Source organism: Erithacus rubecula (assembly GCF_903797595.1).
Source record: "Erithacus rubecula genome assembly, chromosome: Z".
NCBI lineage: Eukaryota > Metazoa > Chordata > Aves > Passeriformes > Muscicapidae > Erithacus > Erithacus rubecula.
Window position 1 is genome coordinate 9,944,432 of NC_136661.1, and position 20,878 is coordinate 9,965,309.

At 37.9% G+C, this 20,878-nt stretch overlaps 1 protein-coding gene across 3 annotated transcripts in view; it reads left to right on the forward strand.

The window, feature by feature from the left end:
• Positions 1-20,878, forward strand: part of IQGAP2 (IQ motif containing GTPase activating protein 2) — a 120,678-nt gene extending 99,800 nt beyond the window's left edge. For all 3 annotated transcript variants that reach the window (XM_079330069.1, XM_079330070.1, XM_079330071.1), the window contains 19 exons: positions 2,249-2,332; positions 3,023-3,094; positions 3,257-3,326; positions 3,629-3,837; positions 4,550-4,699; positions 5,462-5,625; positions 6,219-6,443; positions 7,053-7,193; positions 7,539-7,623; positions 9,052-9,284; positions 10,896-11,028; positions 12,388-12,490; positions 13,382-13,523; positions 15,238-15,325; positions 16,197-16,409; positions 17,243-17,403; positions 18,263-18,406; positions 19,367-19,475; positions 19,947-20,878. In XM_079330069.1, the coding sequence (XP_079186195.1) occupies positions 2,249-2,332; positions 3,023-3,094; positions 3,257-3,326; positions 3,629-3,837; positions 4,550-4,699; positions 5,462-5,625; positions 6,219-6,443; positions 7,053-7,193; positions 7,539-7,623; positions 9,052-9,284; positions 10,896-11,028; positions 12,388-12,490; positions 13,382-13,523; positions 15,238-15,325; positions 16,197-16,409; positions 17,243-17,403; positions 18,263-18,406; positions 19,367-19,475; positions 19,947-20,060 (2,640 nt within the window). In that variant the 3' untranslated portion in view covers positions 20,061-20,878. The remainder of the gene's footprint in view (positions 1-2,248; positions 2,333-3,022; positions 3,095-3,256; positions 3,327-3,628; positions 3,838-4,549; positions 4,700-5,461; positions 5,626-6,218; positions 6,444-7,052; positions 7,194-7,538; positions 7,624-9,051; positions 9,285-10,895; positions 11,029-12,387; positions 12,491-13,381; positions 13,524-15,237; positions 15,326-16,196; positions 16,410-17,242; positions 17,404-18,262; positions 18,407-19,366; positions 19,476-19,946) is intronic.

A 20,878-nucleotide genomic window follows, 5' to 3' on the forward strand; every position in this document is an offset into this window, starting at 1 on the left:
CTTTGGCAGTATTTCTTGGATGTTTCCAGTTTGCTGAACTCCAAAAGGTGTACAAAGGAAACATTCTGCTGAGGGTGCAAACACTGGCAAAGGGATGACACTGGTTTTAAATGGTGAGATATCCAGCTTCTATTAGGAGCAATTTATTCCACCACCCACTCACAAAAGGGAAGAAAAAAAATTAAAATGCACAAATTATTTTTATTTTAATCTACAAGAGCTATATTTAACAATTCATTATGGTAAACAGCTTTACCACTAGTAGTTGTTATTTGGATTGACTTTTCATTTTGAACATAGTGTCCTAGCCCAGTAAAGAACTGCACTTTGAGAAATTCAAAGTATGACTAGGTTAAAAATATGGAGAAATGTAGGTAAATAAAGTTGTTCTCTGTTTTCTTTCTATTAGCATTAAAGTAGAAATTATTTGTGGAAAGACAACAAATAGAGGACAAGCTTGGTGTCACTGGCGAATAGAGATGACAGGCAAAAGCAGCAGTAGGTTATCCCTGTCACTGTGTTCCTTGACAAGTTTTTATTTCTAACAAACAGAGTCAGCTGAAGGAATTAACTTGGGAAAGAGGCCAGGGCAAGAATAATGTAGCTCCCAATAGGTAAGGGACAACTTCTGGATGCAAGAGTGACAGAATGGGTAAGGCTGACAAAGACCACAGCATGTCATCTGGCCCAGCCTCACTCTTCAAGCAGAGTTATCCAAGAACATGGCACAGGATTTAATCCAGGTGGTTCCACAAGTTCTCTGGTCAGTCTGTTCCAGTGCATGGTCACCTGCACAGTAAAGAAATTCTTTCCCCACATTCAGATGGAACTTCTTGTGCATCACTCTGTCCATTGCCTCTTGCCCTTTTTGCTCAGCACCGCTGAGAAGAGCTTGCTCCACTCTCTTAATACCCTCCTTCAGATACTGATAGGCATTGATAGGGTCCCCTCTCAGTCATTTCTTCTCAAGGCCGAACAGCCCCAGCTCCCTCAGCCTTTCCTCATAAGAGAGATGCTCCAGACCCCTCATCATCTCTGTAGCCCCTGCAGCCCCACCCCAGCAGCTCCATGTCTCTCCTGTCCTGAGGAGCCCAGACCTGGACACAGCACTCCAGGTGAGGCCTCACCAGAGCTGAGTGCAGGGGCAGGATCACCTCCCTTCCCCTGCTGGCAATGCTCCTGCCAATGTCCCCCAGGATCCCGTTGGATTTCTTGGCCACCAGGACACACTGCTGGCTCATGGGCAGCTTGTTGTCCAGCAGGAGCCCCAGGCCCTTCTCTGCAGAGCTGCTCCCCAGCAGGTCAGCCCCAGGCTGTGCTGGTGCCTGGGGCTGTTCCTCCCCAGCTGCAGGACCCTGCTCTTGCCTTTGCTGAGTATCACAGGGTTCTTTGTTCATCTCTCCAACCTGCTGAGGTCCTTCTGAAGGGATGCACAGCACTCTGGGGTATCAGCTGCTCTGCCCAGCTTTGTGTCCTCTGAATTTGCTGAGCAGGCATCTGCCCCTTCACCCAAGTCATGGATGAGTAAGTTAAATAGCACAGCATTGAACCTTGAGGGACAGCACTAGGGACAGACTCCACCTGTGGCCAGACCCTGTGCCACTGATTTTGACCCTCTGGGATCTGCTGTTCAGCCAGTTCTCCATCTTACTGCCCACTCATCCAGCCCACACCCTGAGCATCTCTATGAGGATGTTATTAAGATGTAAGGATGTTATTCCAACAATCATTACTGACATCAAGTAGAGAACACCCACTAGTCTCCCCTTACCCTTACATGCTTCCTTTAGCAAGCCCATGGTAACTATTCCTGATCATCATCTTGTTATCCAAGTGGACAGACATGGTCTCCAGATTGAGGCACTCCACTGTTGTCCCAGGGATGGAAGGTGAGGCTGAGTAATGGGCAAGAGCTGGAAGTCATTTTTGTGGGATGAAGCCAGTGACTGGGATGCTAAGGATGTGGGTGTACTGTTGATAAGAGTAAGGATGAATTCAGGAGGGCAAAGGAGATATCACTGGACAATAAAGTGTGCTGAGATGGGCCAAAATTAACATGAAATGTATTAGGCTACCTTAAAAAGTAGAGGCAAGCTTAGTTATACTTTAGTTATCTTTGTATCACATTGGCAGTTTTTTTCTACAGGATAAACGCTGTTTAGTGTTTGATGATTTTAGTGCATTACATAGATTTAATAAATATTAGTTTCTTATTAGGGATAATTGTCTCCTGCCTTCTCTAAAACAGGCTTTCTGGAAAGGATTCAAACAAAGGAAAAGCTATGTTGACAGATTAAAGGTGCTGCAAGGCAATGTTGCTGCTATTGTTAAGGTAAGAATGCCCAATGTGTTTTGGGGGCCAAGAGTGTTTTTTCCGTTGACAAAATCCATCACCACCTGTGAATCAGAAATTTTGGAGCACAGGATGGAGGTTTCCCAGAAATTTGCATGGCACTGAAAGCTGTTCAATTGACAGCTTAAGCAAATTGTTTCTTGAAAGCTTTATGTGTGACTTTCAACCGGATTTCCAGAACTTAAGGGGCTCTTGAAAGAGATTTCCTCACATTTGTCTTTCCAAAGCTAAACTAGAAAACATTTGGTATGACAGTGTATTATTTCCTTAAAAGATGTCAAATCTCTCTCTCTGTAAAGCACTCATTTTTCTAAGATGCTAATGGAACCATAATGTCACAACTGGATTCCACAGATGGAATATTGTTACAGGATCTCCTGTTTTTGAGGGAGACTGGTTTAGAATTGAGACCTGAGACCTCAAGATAGAAATAATTTTCAAAGATAATGTTACAGATAGATGGTAGAAAATTTATCTCAGCTTGATTTAGTGGGACCCCCTTTATTTGGTCACTGGCCAGTAGGAGCCTGGTGGTACAGTCATCTATAGCCCTGACCACACAGGAACACCATGCCTGCAGAAGCAGACATTCAAAAGTAAATTTAAAACACACACACAAAAGTTTGTGCAATGTTTTTTAAAAAGTTTTTTTAAAATTTTTATTTTTAGATTCAGTCATGGGTCAAAATGTGGCTAGCAAGAAGAGCTTACAGGAAACGCCTACAATACTTCAAGGATCATGTAAGTAATTTTTCTCCATTCTGAATGTGAAGCATTGAAGTATGGTAGTATGACTGCAGGAGCAGTTTTGGGAAACAGAAAAGAGGGTGCAAATTTTCCAGCATGTTTCTGAGCAGAAGTGTGTCGCAACTAATTCTTTTGCCTAATCTTGATCCCTTTCAGAATGACCAAATTGTGAAGATACAAGCATTTCTTAGAGCAAACAAGGCCAGGGAGGACTACAGAACACTAAGTAAGTAGTAACAGTTGAATGTTTTATGTTTGGAAACAAGTATGTTACTGTGTTCAGTCAGGGCTTTTTATAAGTTTCACGTGAGATTTCTCAGTTTCTTATTAATGTCAAAACCAGTGCAAGTGTTTGCAACACAATTGTTCTACAGCTGGAACTATTTTGCATAGCTCTACTTTTAAAGCGTGCCAAAAATATTGTTAACTGGCATAAACTTCAAATTTTCTCATAGTGATCCATTTCCTGAGGGCTTATGGGGAGTTCAGTATTATGTCAACTAACAAACCTATTTTCTTCAACTACAGTTGGTGCTGAAAATCCACCCTTGACTGTTCTGCGCAAATTCGCCTACCTCTTGGACCAAAGTGACCTAGACTTTGAAGAAGAACTGGAAGTAACAAGGTTAAGGGAAGAAGTGGTTACAAAAATTCGATCCAACCAGCAGCTGGAGAAGGATTTGAACTTAATGGATATAAAGATTGGATTGCTGGTGAAAAACAGAATCACTCTTCAGGTCAGCAGGCTCTGTTCAGGCTCCCTTGGTGGCATGCACTGAGCACTTCCCCATGCTGAAGGAACTCAGGGTTACACAATCACAGCTGAGGCTGGAAGGGATCTCTGGAGGTCATCTGGTCCAGACCCACAACACAAGTAGGGACCCAGAACAGGTTGTCCTGGACCATGTCCAGATGGGTGATTATCTCCATAATGGGTAATGGAGACCCCACAATCTGAGCAACTTGTGCTAGTGTCACACCCTCAATTAGTCAAAATACTCCTGGTAAATTAAGCACTATCTTTGCATGTTTCTACCTTGTGCTAGACGTTGTTCTGTTGTCCTGAGTTGTATGTCACTGTGTTTTGCTAATTGTGGACAGTAGTAATTACTTGGCAGATTTAGAGTATTTTACTTCTTTTCTGTGTTAGAACAGAGTAAACTTCTGATCATATTGAACAGCTTGTTCAATGTTAATTAAAAATGAGTTAGTCTGTACAGGAGATCAGGCCTCATACAATCATTGTTGGCAAGCCATATTGGTGAAAGATAAAGATGTTAAAAACTGGGTAATGAATGGAGCTGCAAAATTTACAAAGTAGCTAATTCATGCACTTGGAGAAATTGCGCATTTAACATGGTTGGGAAAATGTTCATTTTTCCAATATGCCTATTTTGTGAATATATAACCCATCTTTTAAATCCAGATTTTTTTATCACCTTTCTGCAGGATGTGGTACTGCACAGTAAGAAACTTAACAAAAAGAGCAAAAGTCAACTGCAGGAGATGGTTATGGTTGACAAACAGGGCATCAAAGGTTTGAGTAAGGAGAGAAGAAAAAAATTGGAGGCTTATCAACATTTATTCTACCTTCTACAGGTAAATAAATTTTAATGCAAAAAATTACAATGGCAGCAAATTTTTGAAGAAAAGCTAGAAATACGTTGTACAGCTTATTTTGTTTTCATGATTGTAGAAGTGATTATGAAAATATTTCCAAATAACATGCAGACTGCAGCAGACACTATGGTCAATTTCTAATACCTCCTGCAATTGAGAAAATCTTTGTTTTTAAAGTATGCAGCAAATATGGCTGGTTTTTGCTTGGGTACAGTTTAGTCTGTACTGAACATTTCTGCCTGAGGATAAAGGTTTACTCCATACAGTCCACGTAAATTACTGTCACTAGTAGCATACATTATATGTGGTAGAAGGGGAACAGTCTGCAATGCAGTTCACAGGATATGATGTATCTGTTCCTTGTGCTTTTTTTATCTCATCTCACTGACATTTTTCTTGATGAATTTTAGATCCTCCCAGGGCAGACACCCTCCAAAGTAGACATGGAGTATACAAAGTTTTCTTGGTAGATAGCTATTGACATATGGTAAACTCTAATTGTCATCAGTTTCATAGACTAGATGCAGAGAGTACTATTCAGAGACTGCAAATAAAATATTTAATGGAGTTTCTCACAGATTGTGCAGCATTCCATGGAGAAAAGTAAAACCTGCAGGGAAAAGTGACATATATTTGAGTCAACATAACTGCTTTAGGCATGAAAAAATGTAGAGAGCTGCCCTCAAAGTGAGGGGAGTTTGCCCTGGACAATCACATGCAAGTCATTTTTTTGCTTTGTAGACTAATCCCACGTATCTGGCAAAGCTGATTTTCCAGATGCCACAAAACAAATCAACAAAGTTTATGGACACAGTCATCTTCACTCTATACAACTATGCCTCCAATCAACGAGAAGAATACCTGCTTCTCAAACTCTTCAAAACTGCTCTAGAAGAGGAGATAAAGTATGTGCAATCAGAGAAAGTATTTAGCTAGTTTGTGTTTTAGACTGTTCAATGAATGCTTAGTGCTTAAAGGAAACTGGTGGTTAATCTTTAAACTGCCATAAAATTACATACATAATTTTATTACAAGATAACTTTGTTTTCTGGGGGTTACTCTTAAACTCCAATGATTGCTGATTCAGGAAAAAATAATCTTTCTATGGCAGATCATACTCCTCTATGAAAAAACTGCTTGTAAAAAGATGCTAGGGCTTCTTAGTTTGTGCTTGAGTATGCTTTATGTAATCTTATGTTCTGGAAATGCAGACTGGTAGCTTCTCCTGAAATAAGGAAATGTTATTTTATGCCTTTAAAAGATACTGGCTGAAGGTGTGGAGTCTGAATCAGGTATAAATTAGCTGCCATGGACTATGGTATGTTCTGGGACATTACTATAACACATACAATAGTCAGCTGGTAGTCTCTATACATCACCTTGTTTTATATAAAAGCCCTGAGAAACAGATCATATAAAGAGCTTGCAACATAGAAATAGGGCAGTTTTAAAAGTGTAGGGATTGAAAATATGGATAACTCTCCTGTTTATGCTGCAGCTCTAAGGTAGACCAGATTCAGGATATTGTTACTGGAAACCCCACTGTCATCAAGATGGTTGTCAGCTTCAACCGAAGCGCTCGTGGACAGAACACCCTGCGCCAGCTCCTGGCCCCGGTGGTGAAGGAAATCATGGAGGACAAGTCTCTCATAATCAACACTAGTCCTGTGGATGTTTACAAGGCATGGGTAAACCAGCTAGAAATGCAGACTGGTGAGGCCAGGTGAGTGAGGAAGCTGGACATATTGTACCATACACGTGAGGAGTCCCTCAGCTCTGCTTTCCTTTTATTCCTCTGACAAAGTGTACTGTACTTGTGCCCCTTCTCAATCTTCCTCCAGTACAGAGATTTTGGGGACAGATGCTTGACAAACAGGTGCTTTAATTTCTCCTGAACAATCAAAGGATCACTTTCGTTGGAATGACCTTTCTAAGTCAATTACTTAATCTTTACAAGTATAATAGATTATGCCATGGAGCAACTTCATCTTTTTGTCAAGTTTTTTACTAACAACATGTTAGTAGTGTCCCAGGCTTTTGATGAGCTATACTGGGATGGGGATGTGGAGATGCATGATTTATATTTTTATTCTGCTTTTGTTATTAAGGGAAGGTACATGATAACACATGCACCCCCAACTAAGCAAATCACCTCCAAAAAAAGGAAGCCAAAGCATTTAGACTTTTATCAACAAAACCCAGTTTCAGGTGTTTTTTTCAGAATTTTGTTCATTGATGGCCCTTATGAAGAAAAAAAAAAAGTATTTTATTCTGAAATGTATTTAACCTGTCTTAATGTTTGTTTTTGTTTTATTTTTTTTTTACTTTGTAGCAAACTGCCATATGATGTTACCACGGAGCAAGCACTGACACACACAGAAGTGGTGAATAAACTGGAATCATCTATTCAGAGTCTGCGAGCAGTCACTGACAAAGTTCTCACATCCATATTCTCGTCTCTCAATATGATGCCGTAAGTGCCGAGTTTGGGCTCTCCAAGCAGCAGCTCATGTGCAGTTCACTTGAGCCTCTGATGGAGATCCTTTCTGATCCTTTCCATGTTTTTAAAGGCTCGTGATGCTGTCTCTCAAATGAGTTGCCCAGCAGAGGGAGTGGTTTCTCTCCCTCTGCTCTGCTTTAGCAGCCTGGCAAACCTCTCCCTGTACTTGAAACGTTTTGTGGTTTTTTTCCATGATCAACTCGTTCTTTGTTTCAAGGGAGTGTGCAAAAAGCCAGTAACTTCAGCTAACTAGAATGATTTTGTGTTTTCATCTCAGTCTTTTCCAATATTTTGCCTTTTTATCTGTTCTACATGTAGTTATGGAATGAGATACATAGCCAAAGTTCTGAAGAGCTCACTCCACGAGAAATTCCCAGATGCAACAGAAGATGAACTATTAAAGGTAAACTTCTTAGGGCAAATTGCCAACAGCTTGTTGTTTTAATGCCATAGGGGATTTTTATTAACACTAAATATTCTAAGGAACTGGTAAAGCAGCATTTATTGAAGGAAATTGGCATTTCTTACTGAGTTGCAAAGGGGCTGAGGAAGGGGAGAAGGGAATTCTGTTGCCACAATCAAGGTGTGTTAATCTGGGTGCTCAGCAATTCTTATGGAAGAGTGTGCTCAACCTGTTTTGGATAGTAACTGTACTTAAAAGGTTGGAGTTTATCTAAATCATTCTGGGGCTTGGGTGGGTGGTGAGGTCCTTGTCATCACCAATCCTTTCATTGAGAACACTGTAGCCTCTTCTTTTTTTCTCCCCTATCTAAAGTTTTAAACGTGTTAAGAAATTGTAATTTAAACCAATTAGGAAGGTCTCTAAAAGAAAAGTTTGAGTAGATTATACTACACTTGGATTGCATTACACTTAAGATGCTTGTAGAAGTTGTAGAAATGGCATTTATACCGACTGAAAAAAAAGGTGTGAATGATAAGTATGGTACTGACACAGGGGCTGTTGTTACCCTATGACTATGAACCATGGTGCCCCTTCAGAGGACTTAGGAGAATTGCTCCACAAGCCTTCAAACAGCTGAGAGACTGACAACCCTGTCAAATTAGGGCTATTTTGTACTTCAATAAAGACTCTTGTATTGTTTAATTACATGGTTCTAAAAGTACAAGGTTTTTATTTTAACAGAACTTCCCTATTGTTCTTCACTGCCCATCACTCCAGCAATACAGATTCAAAAATTGCTCAACACATTAAAAAAATTAGATAGCAAATGGAGTACCCACGGGAAAGCCTTTAAATGTGTAAACTGTAAGTTCTGCAGGTCCATACACATATGCTAAAGCAAATTGCAGAAAGCCAAGTCCTGCCTGTTTCTGAGACCAGGAATTCTTTGAAGCAACCTTCAAAAGCTACTGTAGCATTGTGACAGAAACTGCAGTTTGGGAAATCTGTTCTCTAAATTTCTAGAGTCCAGTTTTGCAGTCCAGTCCCTTTGAGAAACAATAGGTCCCTTTATCAACAAACACATTAAATGCTGCCAGTATCTGCAGCGCTTTGGAGAATTAGTTTTGGGAGCAGGACCTTGTGAAATTTGGAAGAGTTGTGTTTAACTCCATGCCTTGCATTAGCTGAACTTCAGCAGTATCAAATTGAAATGTGGTTTTAAAAGTCCATAACTGATGTTCACAGAGGTGTTGTCATATAAAAGACTACAAGTTCTTCCAGTTAGCCCCACAGGTAATGTATGTCTTAAGGATTCTTCTAGCACCAGTTCCTATGGTCTATTTTAGGAGTAGAAATGATTGGTCACATTTTGTAAAGTGTCATTACTGTATGCAAAGGGAAGATCTCAACTTTTTTCTGTTTCCTTAGATTGTTGGCAACCTCCTGTACTATCGCTACATGAACCCTGCCATAGTTGCTCCTGATGGCTTTGATATAATTGATATAACAGCTGGGGGCCAGATACACCCTGACCAGAGGAGGAACCTAGGCTGTGTGGCTAAAGTCCTCCAGCACGCTGCTTCTAACAAACTCTTTGAAGGAGAAAGCGAGCACCTGTCATCTATGAACACTTACCTCTCACAGACCTACCAGAAGTTCAGGTATGCAAAGCCCTCACAAATACCTACAGAGTAAGAGCTTTCCTCTAGGATGAGCTAGGAAGGTGGACTCCTTGTTGATAGGAATTTCCTGTTCATGGTTAAACATGTTGAGTGATGGCAAAGAGAAATGCTCACTGACAAGGAAATTGGAGCAGGAGTAACAGGTTGTATTCTAGCTTGTGCATTGAGATCATCTCTGCTGTCTTGGCTGCAGTTCCTTACTGCAAGCACAGACTGAGGTAACTCATTATCCAGCAAAATCAATGTCTTTGAACATTTTATCTGAGGAAGAAAACGTATTTGTCAGAAAAAAGTTGCAGGGATTGTTTTTATTCTGTCATCTTTGCTCAAGGTTTCTATATAGACATTATTATTTTATCTTGCAGTCATAGGATGCTGCATGTTTTCCTGCATTCTGGGACACAAGTTCGTTGAGGTTATTGCCCATTTTTGGGGGTGATTGCAATTACTTTCTGGTATTGTTGAGTTTTGCAACAAATTTGCACTCAGAATTTCTGTCTTTAGTGTCTGCCCTTCATGAAAGCAGATGCATGATATAGTCATGTAATGGGTTTTCTTGAGAGATGACAACCATGGACACAGAGATAATTCAACTTAGTAATTTCAATGAGGTATTTAGGACATGACAGAAACATGAAGAAGCTATAAGGTAGAAAGTGTTATAGCTAGAATAACAAATGCTAATAAAAGTGCTACTCTAGTCAGTCCTTGATTATTACATAAGGAAGAATCCATCTCCTAATCAAGCTAATTTAAATATCTGTATGCCTCTGCTCTGTACTTTAACCAAGCCCTTCTTAGAAGCAATGGTGGCTGCCTTTAGCTGCCTTTTTCCCTTTGGACAATATTAGTAATATTTAGCTATGCTAAAGCTATTAAGCCTGCCTAGATTTTTACTTGGCATTTATTAACCTGTGAAGAAATTTGTCCACACCCTTCCTAAGTCTTTGAGATCTGCCTCTACAACTTATCCTGCAGCAATATTTAGAAGTTTGCTACCTTTTGGCAGCAAATTAAACTTAAATTTTTCATTGCATACCCCATTTCCCCATTTACCATTATTTTTTGGACTTTACCAACACTTCAACCGCATGCCCCATTTTTTCCTCTCAGGATTCTTGTATTTATAAACAAAACTACGTTTTCTCTTATTTTGAGCAGCTCATCTTCTGCCTAACAGCAATGTAAACATTTGTGGAATGGAAATTTTGTACATCCTTTCAATCAATTCCTCCTCATACTGCAAAATGCCTTCATAAAATAAGAGAGAAATCCTTTTAAAACTATTAGGGCATTAAATATGTATTTCTCTAAGTCCCTAAAATTTACTAATTTTCACTCCTTGTTTAATAAGGAGGGGAAAAACCCAACCCCTTTAAAAGTCTTCCATCAGCTACCCAGGAAAGAGAACATTTCATCATTCCTATTGGCATGTTGTCTTCAAAAGGCTCCTTGAAATATTGAGGGTAGATTGAAGATTATAAGAGAAACATAATGCATGTCAAAGACTTGGCTGTGTCTTTTTTACATAGGCTAAATAAAGTGAAATTTAAAGGGACAATTATTGAAATCTTTTTCATTTTCTCTTAGGAATTTTTTTCAAGCAGCATGTGATGTTCCTGAACCGGAGGAGAAATTCAATATTGATGAATACTCTGATATGGTGACCCTTAGCAAGCCTGTCATTTATATCTCCATTGAAGAAATTATCAATACCCATTCAGTAAGTCAATGAAAACAGACTAGTCAATGGACTGTAACATACAAATTATCACATATTTGCAGCTAACTGTCTCTGGGGAAAGCTTAGTTTTCATTCTTACTTTTGAAGTAATTTCTTCACTTCATCTCTGAAATGTTCTGAAGCTGAGTATTAGATCTCTTTTTCCTAGGAAAAATGCAAATGCTGCTTTCCTGCAAAAGCATCTTGAATAATAATTGGTATGTAACATTTTCTGATGAGGGGAAAGAACAATTATGTTCCAGTCTCATGTTGCATTTCTAACTTTAAAACAATTTTCTGTCCTGGGTAAGAAAGTGAAAGCAGTTTGAAGGAGAGCCTTTGGGAATAGAAATTGTATATTGTGGCTCTGGCATTCTGTCACATGATTTGTTGGAAGCAGATGCAAACATCTGATTTAAAAAAGCTGGCGCTATGGTATCATGCCTGTTCTTGCTGTGGGTAAAGAACAGAATAACAGCAGTCTGAAGTATGACTTAATAGGGTGTAAGTTAAATGTTTACCACATGTTCCTCCTAAAACTGGGGTATTACTGTTTCCTGGCTTGCAGCATGTCCCCTGTGTGTCCCCCCGCCCAAGCCAAGAAAAACCCCCACAACAACATTCCCCTATCAAAAAAAAGCCCACAAACACCACAAAGAATCTCTCTCAAATACTGCCAGATACACTATGGAAAAGATAGAACTCACAGTAGGCCACACTGTAAGTTAGTTTTATTCAAGTGAACTAAATTTGCTAAAAACAAACTGGTTTGTATTTCTGCCTGTTCTTGCCTGTACTGACCACAAGTCAAATGTGAGCATTATTCCTGATCAAATACTCCTTTTAGTGAGTCTAATGACTGACATAACATGTCTGTTAGGTGCAGTGGGTGCTGCAGAGCTGGTTCCTCACTTAGGGAATATAGTCCTTTCTGAAAGGTACCACTGACACCGTTGTAAGCTACTGGAATGGATATACAGAGAATTCTATGGATCACCAACACTATCTTTATTCCTTTGAGTGTTAAAGATGCAGGACCAAAATGCTCTGCTTGGGATTATCATCCTTTATTCTATGATGATTAGGACTTTGTTAGTCCTAATTGCAAATCTTCTGCCCAGCCATGACATTTAGCAACCCAGAGACAATTGCTGGAGGAGCAAGACGTGCTCTTTTACAGCAAGCAAACTCTAAACTCTATCCCAGAATCCAGGCTGCTTCCTGGCCTTGGGAAGGTCTCCATAATCCTTATCGTGCTAGGTCTGTGTCTTTCAACATTTAGTTTCCAGATTTATTTTCAAGTATAACGATACCAGCAAACTTTTACTGGATGATGATTTAATTCACATTTGTTTATAGCTGCTTTTGGAACACCAGGATGCCATTGCCCCTGAGACTAATGACCTGCTGAATGAATTGCTGGAAGGTCTGGGACCTGTTCCTGATATAGAATCTTTCCTTGGTATGCTGGTTTTTGTCTTTATGGGTAACTTCATTCTAGGGGCAGAAATAAACAGCAGCTTGACTTAAATACTCTTGTGTCTCTGAGAGCAATAGCTTTCTGCTTCTCTGTTTACTACAGAATTGTTTTCCAAACACTTTTTGTAACATTGCACCTTATATTTGAACCTTTTTCTACCCGCAATACTCACTCTAAAAATTAATGTCTGACTCAAAATCCAAGCATTAGTAATATTTCGAATGATCCAGTTGTGCAAATAGGAAACAAGTGATTTTTTTTTTTTAACAATCCAGTCTTAAGATTCGCTAGTGTTGGGTAGAAACTTTGGAAAAGTATATAGAGAATTCTGAAACCAGCCATTTTTTCTTTTGATATTTAATTATCCAAATAAAAGTCACTTTTTAAAAAATATGCAAATTTATTAGAAATTAATGCATTTTACTGATACTTAACTTGCATTTATTGTAGAAAACTGTTTAGAAAGCAGCTAAGAGTCATAGATAACACCAACATTCAAGTGAATGGCCTGTTAACATAGCTGCTATTCCTCTATTTCTCCATTATCACTGCATATTAGGATAAAGGATGTCACATAGTTGGTATTACTCTTGGAGAAGATGACATTGGAAGTCTTTTGAACATCAGGAGCCTGAAAAGCAAGGATTGGCATAACTTCCAAAATATTGTAACTAGGGTTATAAATAGCTAAGTTATGGTTTTGTTTGTTCAATGTCCAAAAAAAGACTGCTTCTACATGGAAGGAATAGAGGTGTTATATAATAAGCCAAATATTTCTGATTATTTACAGTAATTCATCCAGGTACTTGTTTGCTTCATGTACTGAATCATGGGAAAGTTGGAAAACTTGGAGTAAAATATGTTTCCTTTTAGGGGAAGGAGCTGTTGATCCCAATGACCCCAACAGGGAAAGCACACTGAATCAACTTGCAAAAACTGAGATTTCACTGTCTCTAACAAGCAAATATGAGTTACGAGAAGGTGAAGATCAGGATCTCAAAAGTCTGATGATAAAGTAAGTTTTGCTCAAACACTTCTATTCTGAAAATGAATTTTGTCTGTTTGTTTGTTTGTTTTTAAACATGGGGTTTTAAGCATGTGCCCTGCCTAAGTGCATTTCTGAGATGCTGAGTTGAATTCAGCTTTCAAAAACCGGTTTGTGTTCAGTGCCACTCAAACTTTTCCAGAAGTCAGAAGAACTGTCAGTTTTTCCAGAAAAATTAATATATTGCCATCTGTGTTTTGGAGCATCTCTGCACCATTATCTAACCTGGAAAGTGCTTTTTCATGAAGCTGTTAGAGCACTCTGCTTTAAAATGCCACAGCCTTGGGAAAGCACAGATGAAAAGCACTCTAGACTTGTAAGGGTCAGACAGTATTACCATGTCCTTTCCTCCCCCTCAAAAATAAACATTTTCCTGATATACTGTCATTAGCCATTTGAAAAGAATGCAACTGTTACTTCAGCATGAATAGTGCATGCTGCATGTTTTTATCTAGGAAAGAAAATTATGTTTATTCTGTCTGGTGAGCAAATTAAATAATGGCTACAGAGATACTCTGGCATACAGGGCTACTTTATAGTAAAAATTAATTTTACTCAGTTCCACATTATTATCACCCATCTTTTGAAGTTGTTTCAAGCTATCCAGAAAAGGGATTGGCCTACTTAAGATGCTAGTATCATCTGAGTAAGGGAGAGAACAGGATGCTCCTCTTCTCTATTACTGTGCTTATTATATGTACCCCACATATGTGAAGGCAGAAGTTTACATTAAAGGGAAAGACAGCACCAATAAGTAGGTGGGCAATAACTAGGAGGGCAGACATAGGCAGTAATTCAAATCTGACTGTTCAGCTGTTTGGGTTTTTTTAAATCAGAAATAAGTATTCTGGAATTTTTCCATGGCATGAAGTTTTACTTCTGAAGAAGCAACTGTACCTAGGTAGACTATCACTTTAAACCATTAGGTTTTATCACAAAAATTTTGACAATATTTAGATATTTTCCTTGGAAACTTTAGCTGCATCTTTAATTTTCTGTTACTTTTTAAGAATAATGGACTATTTCAGTAATCCTGTCCTCTAAGTTAACAGAATTCTGTAGCAGGATGTTCTTGGAAGTATTATGAACGAATAGGCAGCAGGAACGAGATAAATTCTTACCAAGAAAAGAACTGGTTAACATATCAGGGTGTAGCAGCTTCCCTTTTTTAGTAAGGAAATGCTTCTTGTCTGTTGTTGCTAGAGAAATATCTGTCTTTAAGTGGTTTGCCTAAACACACTCCAGAAAATGTAAAGTTCCTTCAAAGTTCATCAGGTCTGAGTGCATTTCCACTTTATTCATTAAATATGACCCTTAATGGAATGATGAGTAGCTCAGGCTTTTCAAACATCATATTTCTGTCTGCTGTTTTGTCACGATCACAATTAAAATCCACATGTGAGTTGTTGCCTGTATTTTTATTAACAGTAACTGTTTTACTGTGGTGGTTGTCTGTTTTATAAAATGAATGGAGGGAAGCTTACATGTATTTCTCTATTCAGACTGTGTAGAAACCAGATATTCAATGGTATTAAGGGACTGTGGAACATAAAAAGGTAGAAAGCAAATTTTACCAAGAATCCATAATGAAGGGGGAGTTTGGTAATTTTATGGTTGAAGAAATTACATGTACAAGTGATCCAGTGATAACTGTTTTGTAATATCCATATATCCTTTTCAAAAGGACCAAAAGACTCATAGTGGATGTGATACGAACACAACCAGGGGATACACTCTTAGAAATATTAGAAACACCAGCCACTGCACAACAGGTAAGTGTTACACTGTGCCTGGGTAGGGAGGGAAGTATTTCATTACAGCTGCTTGAAAGACATAACAGATCTCTGACAGCTTTCACCATCACATTATAACTATGAAATTGTTTGTTGATGATTTTAGACTATTCAGATTTAGAGTCTTCAAAATATGAGACTTGTATGCATTTTTTTTAACTGTATAATTGGAAGTGGCTTCAGAGGGAAACAAAATGTCTTGCTGTGAGCTAGACTAGATTAGAATTTTTTTTTCTTGCTGTATTTGAGTCACTACAATGTGGCTAGAATATTTTTTCTTTACATCTTTGGTAAACATGATCTTTTCTCTTCTATATAATACAAACAAATAGCCTGAGATTAATCTTCTTTTTTTTCCCCTTCCTCATTAAATTCAGTATTGTAACTCAAGTTCCCTGACCTTTCAGTTTGTTTAAAATATACAAGCAAATCTCAGGGAACTACTGCTATCCTTAGTATGGGAATCGAGTGGGAAGAGCTCACAATTGAAGTCTTTCCTGTAGAATCTGACACACAAAACTGCATTTTAATAACGTGCAGATTTTAGTTAACCTCAGTGTATACATATGTAGGAACCACCTGTGAGATCTGGACAGTCTTCCCACAAGTTGGTGAAGTCACTGAGCCTGGCTGAATTAGACATTTTGATTAATTCAAATGTATGTCTAGGTGTTGTCACTAAGGTATGTCCAAAGGCACAGTAGATGGGGTACTTGGAGACCAAGTGGCAATAGGACATAAAGCCTGCAACCTGATTCTTGATAATCTCCTTTGAGAATTCAATGTACTTGAACACTTAACAGTTATCAAAATCTGAAAATAATTATTCTGGATTTTTTTTTCCCCCCAGGAATCTGAGAACTTGAAACTTGTAGAAAAACGTGCCATCTTAGATTCCAAAACTCCAGAGAAAATGAAGCACAGTCAGTCTATTTTTGAAGATGGGCAGCTACCAATAGAACAAAAGAAAAGGAAAATCCAGAGAAATCTCCGGACATTGGAACAAGCAGGACTAGTGTCTTCAGCAACAAAGTACCAAGAAATTATAAATGAGATTGCTAAGGTAAACAGAATGTTTCCCTGTATATATACAGATGTTTATTAGCATCTAGCCTAAATCCATTTCAATTAGAGAAGTAAAATACATCTTTTTCAGGGAATGCTATCCTAAACTACTGAAGTATCCATGTATGAAGCAAATTGTTTTTGTTTCCTTACAAAATAAGTGAAAGACAGTACACTCCTGCATACCTGTCTGAACTGAATGACATAAAACTGGAACCTTTGTTATCCAAATCTGGCATTGAATTTGATGCTGCTGATGACTTAACTCCTCCCCTATAATGTTTCAATGTAACTTTGTATATTTTAACAGTAAATTGGAATTGCTCACTGGTGTTTCAAGTAAGAATGGCTGTGGTCTTGGTAAGGTTTCGAAAGACTTAAATCCCCATGAAATATCAGATTGGTATTAACACTAATCTGCTGTGGTTGGGCAGGACACAAGAAGAGTAGTGGGGCAATGCAGTGCCCATCCTGACACTGATGAAACACAGGGACTGTTCTCAACAAACCCTATTCCCCATTCCCAGTGCGTACTGGCCATAAGAATCTGAGTATATTGAACTACCTGTAGCTCAACAATGACATCTCCCTTATGATTCTGGGTCTGTTAGAGCACAGAAAAGTTCAACACCACTTGTCTATATGAGTAGCAATGTAGTTGCCATGTAAACAAACTGTAGTACTCCCTACACATACTGAACTAACATAATAGTTTGGTGCTTTCTCTCAGTAATTAAGTCAGATTTTGTAATTTCAAACTGAAATGGTAATGAACTGAGGCTTTTAAAAATTTCAAATTAATAAAACAATGACATTAATAAATTTATTTAGGATATCCGGAATCAAAGAAGATACAGGCATCATCGAAAAGCTGAACTGGTGAAACTCCAGCAGACTTTGAATGCACTTAACTCCAAGACAGCATTTTATGAAGAACAAATTAATTATTACAACACCTATATAAAAACTTGCTTGGACAACTTAACAAGAAAGTGAGTTGAGTCTTCCTTTCTTTTCTAATGTGTCTTGTAGTGTGTTTTTTTATCAAGAGGGAGAACAGGTGTTATCTGTAGTTTAAAGTTTTAATTCCAACAGATTGGCAGTCTACAAAAGGTCCATGAGAGTTGTAAACTGCATCAGCAACTGGAAATTAAAGTCTTGCATTTATGTAAGACTGCTTTTGAGAAAGAAAAGTCTGAGATGTATAGATGTTTTCAATGTATTTAATTGGTGCCACTTTGCAGATCCATTTGCATACTTGCAGGTCATGAAGGTTTGGAAAGCGATTTTTGATTTCTTCATTCCTTTAAAAGGTGTGGGGTTTGTCTTTAAAATGGAAAAGGGGGAAATAAATGCCTAAATAATTTTACCTTTCAGGTATAATGCTGTTACTTGAAAGCTATCCCCCCACCAATGCCACCAAAGTGTAAAAATGAAAACATTTTACTGACATGAACATGAATTTTCCTAGTGCACACTTCATTGATCCAAAAAATAAGTCTAATTACAAAGTATTTACCATTTGTATCACCTAAGTTTACAAATTGCTATTTTAAACTGAGGACTGTGGACTCTTTAGGATTAGAGTTGCATTTCACAATAGATTTGAAAGAAGTGCTAAAAGATGATTCAAACTCATTGGCAAGATGCTTAGATGATTCACTGTGTGCTAAAAATTCCTCTAGCTTCTTTCTGTATGCTTTCTTTTTTTAATATTTTGTTAATTTTTTTTAAGAGAAGTTCAAGAAAGATTGAAAGGAAGTTAAAGATGGCTAGAAGAGTAGCTTAAGTGTTAAGGATCTGACAAATACACCAAAAGCAAATACATCAGTATTCTTCTTCTCTTTTCAGAAATTCACGGAGGTCAATTAAATTAGATGGAAAAGAGGAGGTGAAGGGAAGCAAAAAACTGAAACAGACCTCACTAAAGTACACGGCTGCAAGACTTCATGAAAAAGGTGTCATCCTAGAAATTGAAGATCTTCAAACCAATCAGTAAGTGCAGTACAAACCAACTCCAAGCATTTTCTAATCAACAATTTCCGAAGGGGCCTGGCTTTTGATAAAAGAAACCTTAACAATTTCCTGTGCCACAGCTAACATTATCTCGGACTTCTGCATTCAGAAGGATGCTACAGTCTAATTGTCATGATGAATTTTGTACCTTGCTCTGTTATTACCTTGGGAAAATATTTTCACAAGCCAGCCTAGCACCACATTACATGGACAAGTCCAATTTTGACAGCAGACTTACCATTGATGACCACCTTTTTAAGCAGTTGTAGCAATTTCTTTTCATATATTGACCAGTCACATTCAAATAGCTTAGTAAACCCCAGGTTTACTGTTGTGGCAGTGCAAGTCTTCCATTCTTTCCACCTTCCATCCATCTTCTGCATGCAAAAGTTTTTTCCAGGTTTTCTCAGGTTTTTCTGGGGGGGGAGGGTTGGGGGTTTTTTTTGTTTTTTAGGGTTTTTTTAAGTGGATTAATCAGGTAGAGGAAGCCACATTAGTCCTGCACAGAGACGACTGGGCAAGGCAGAAGGAAAATCAAAAAATTGGATGTTTGATCCAATTTGTTCACTGAACTTCCCAAAGCCTTTTTGTGTGTGTGTGTGTGTGTGTGTGTGTGTGTGTTTTGTTTTGTTGAGTTTTTTGTTTGTTGGTTTGGTTTTGGTTGGTACGTTGATGGTTTTTTATTTTGTTGTTTTTTTGGGGGGGCTGTGTTCTCCAATACAATAGAGTTCCAAATTCTGTTTTTCATACTACCAGTACACCAAAAAGTCTCTAAGACACTGCAGGGAGTGCAGTGCAGGGAGGGATGGAGTGATTCTTTTGACACCAACAATGCTGCTTGTGGTCAAAGTTATTCTGTGTTCTGCAGGCTTTTTCCTAAAACTCTGGGTTATATGAAACTGCACTGCCTATGTATTCAATTGCCTTTCTTGTTTCAAGGTTTAAGAACGTGATGTTTGATATCACACCTGGAGAAGAAGTGGGTGACTTTGAAATCAAAGCAAAATTTTTAGGAGTTGAGATGGAAAAAGTGCAGCTCCATTTCCAGGTTTGAATTTTGTTACTTTGCTATATAGCTGCATCTATATGTTGCATCTCCTGTAACTACAAACTTTTCCAGTAATTTTTTCACATGTATGCATGAATCAGTAAATCAGTATAGAGCAGCAGCTCATGTACAGAATAATATATAACTTCTGCAGGATGCTGGACACGGCCATTGAATTAATGCTTATATTGGGGCAAATACATAGAATCAACCTCCACATTAGTTCAGTGGCAAGCAGAAAATACTAAAAGAAAATGGAAATACACAGAAAAAAGTATTTCTTCTGGTTTGCTGATACTGACAATCTGCAGCTTAGGATCTAGAGGGTGCATAATGTTTTCTATCTGTATTCCAATAGTTGCTTACAATTGTTTAAGTTTTGAAGAACCCAGAGTTGGTAACATTTATCACGTCTTGTCACTTTAAGGTATGGATTTAGACAGACACTAATGATTTTTTTTCTCATTTCAGGATTTGCTTCAGATGCAGTATGAAGGTGTGGCTGTAATGAAAATGTTTGATAAAGCTATAGTGAATGTGAATTTGCTCATATTCTTGTTGAATAAGAAGTTCTATGGAAAATGAGTACTTTCAGATATCATGGACTTCATCAATCAGTGGGAAGTCTATTCAGTATTTTTTTGCTTATAAACATTTGAAGTTTGTCATTGTTAACTTTTAAAAACACACCCTAAAACACCAAATGTTCAGAGGAATGTTCGTAGTGCCTTTTCAGCATTGATAACAAAACAGAAAACCAAGAAATCAATGCATTTAAACAGTTCCAGATTTCACTGGTGTTGGTACTTTCAAATCAAAATACTTTTTAGGACACAGAGCTATTGTGTAGATTTTAAGGTAGGCAGAAATTGAATTTAGTTAAATATATACACCTCTTCCTATTGAAACATTTTAAAATTACCTCAGATATATAATATAGTTGATACTAGACTTTTAAGTATTTACCAAAAGAAAACCTAATTTGTTTCTAAGGGATAGTTTGAGCAAATATTTAGTTACATACTAGGCCTGTTTTGTGGCAGTTGTCAATTGCAAAGCAAACTTACTGTGCAATTCAAAAAATTTTATAGGTAATTATAAAGTGACAATAACGACTTGCTTCACAAAAATATATTTTGCGATTCATTCCTACTAAATGCACTACTGCCTCGTGCAAAATGACATTTTCTACTTTCACAGCCTTTGGAGTGGTATTGGGGAAATCTGAATAGCGAACAGTTGTTCAGTTTGAAGTATTTGAATACCTAAATTGTGCCTGTCTGTCTTTTTTTTTTGTTGTTTTATAAGAAAATAAATGCAATAAAATCAGTATTTAGATTGGGTTTTTTAAATATTCTTTGGAGATTGTTCTATGTAAAATAAACATTACCTAATTAAACTGG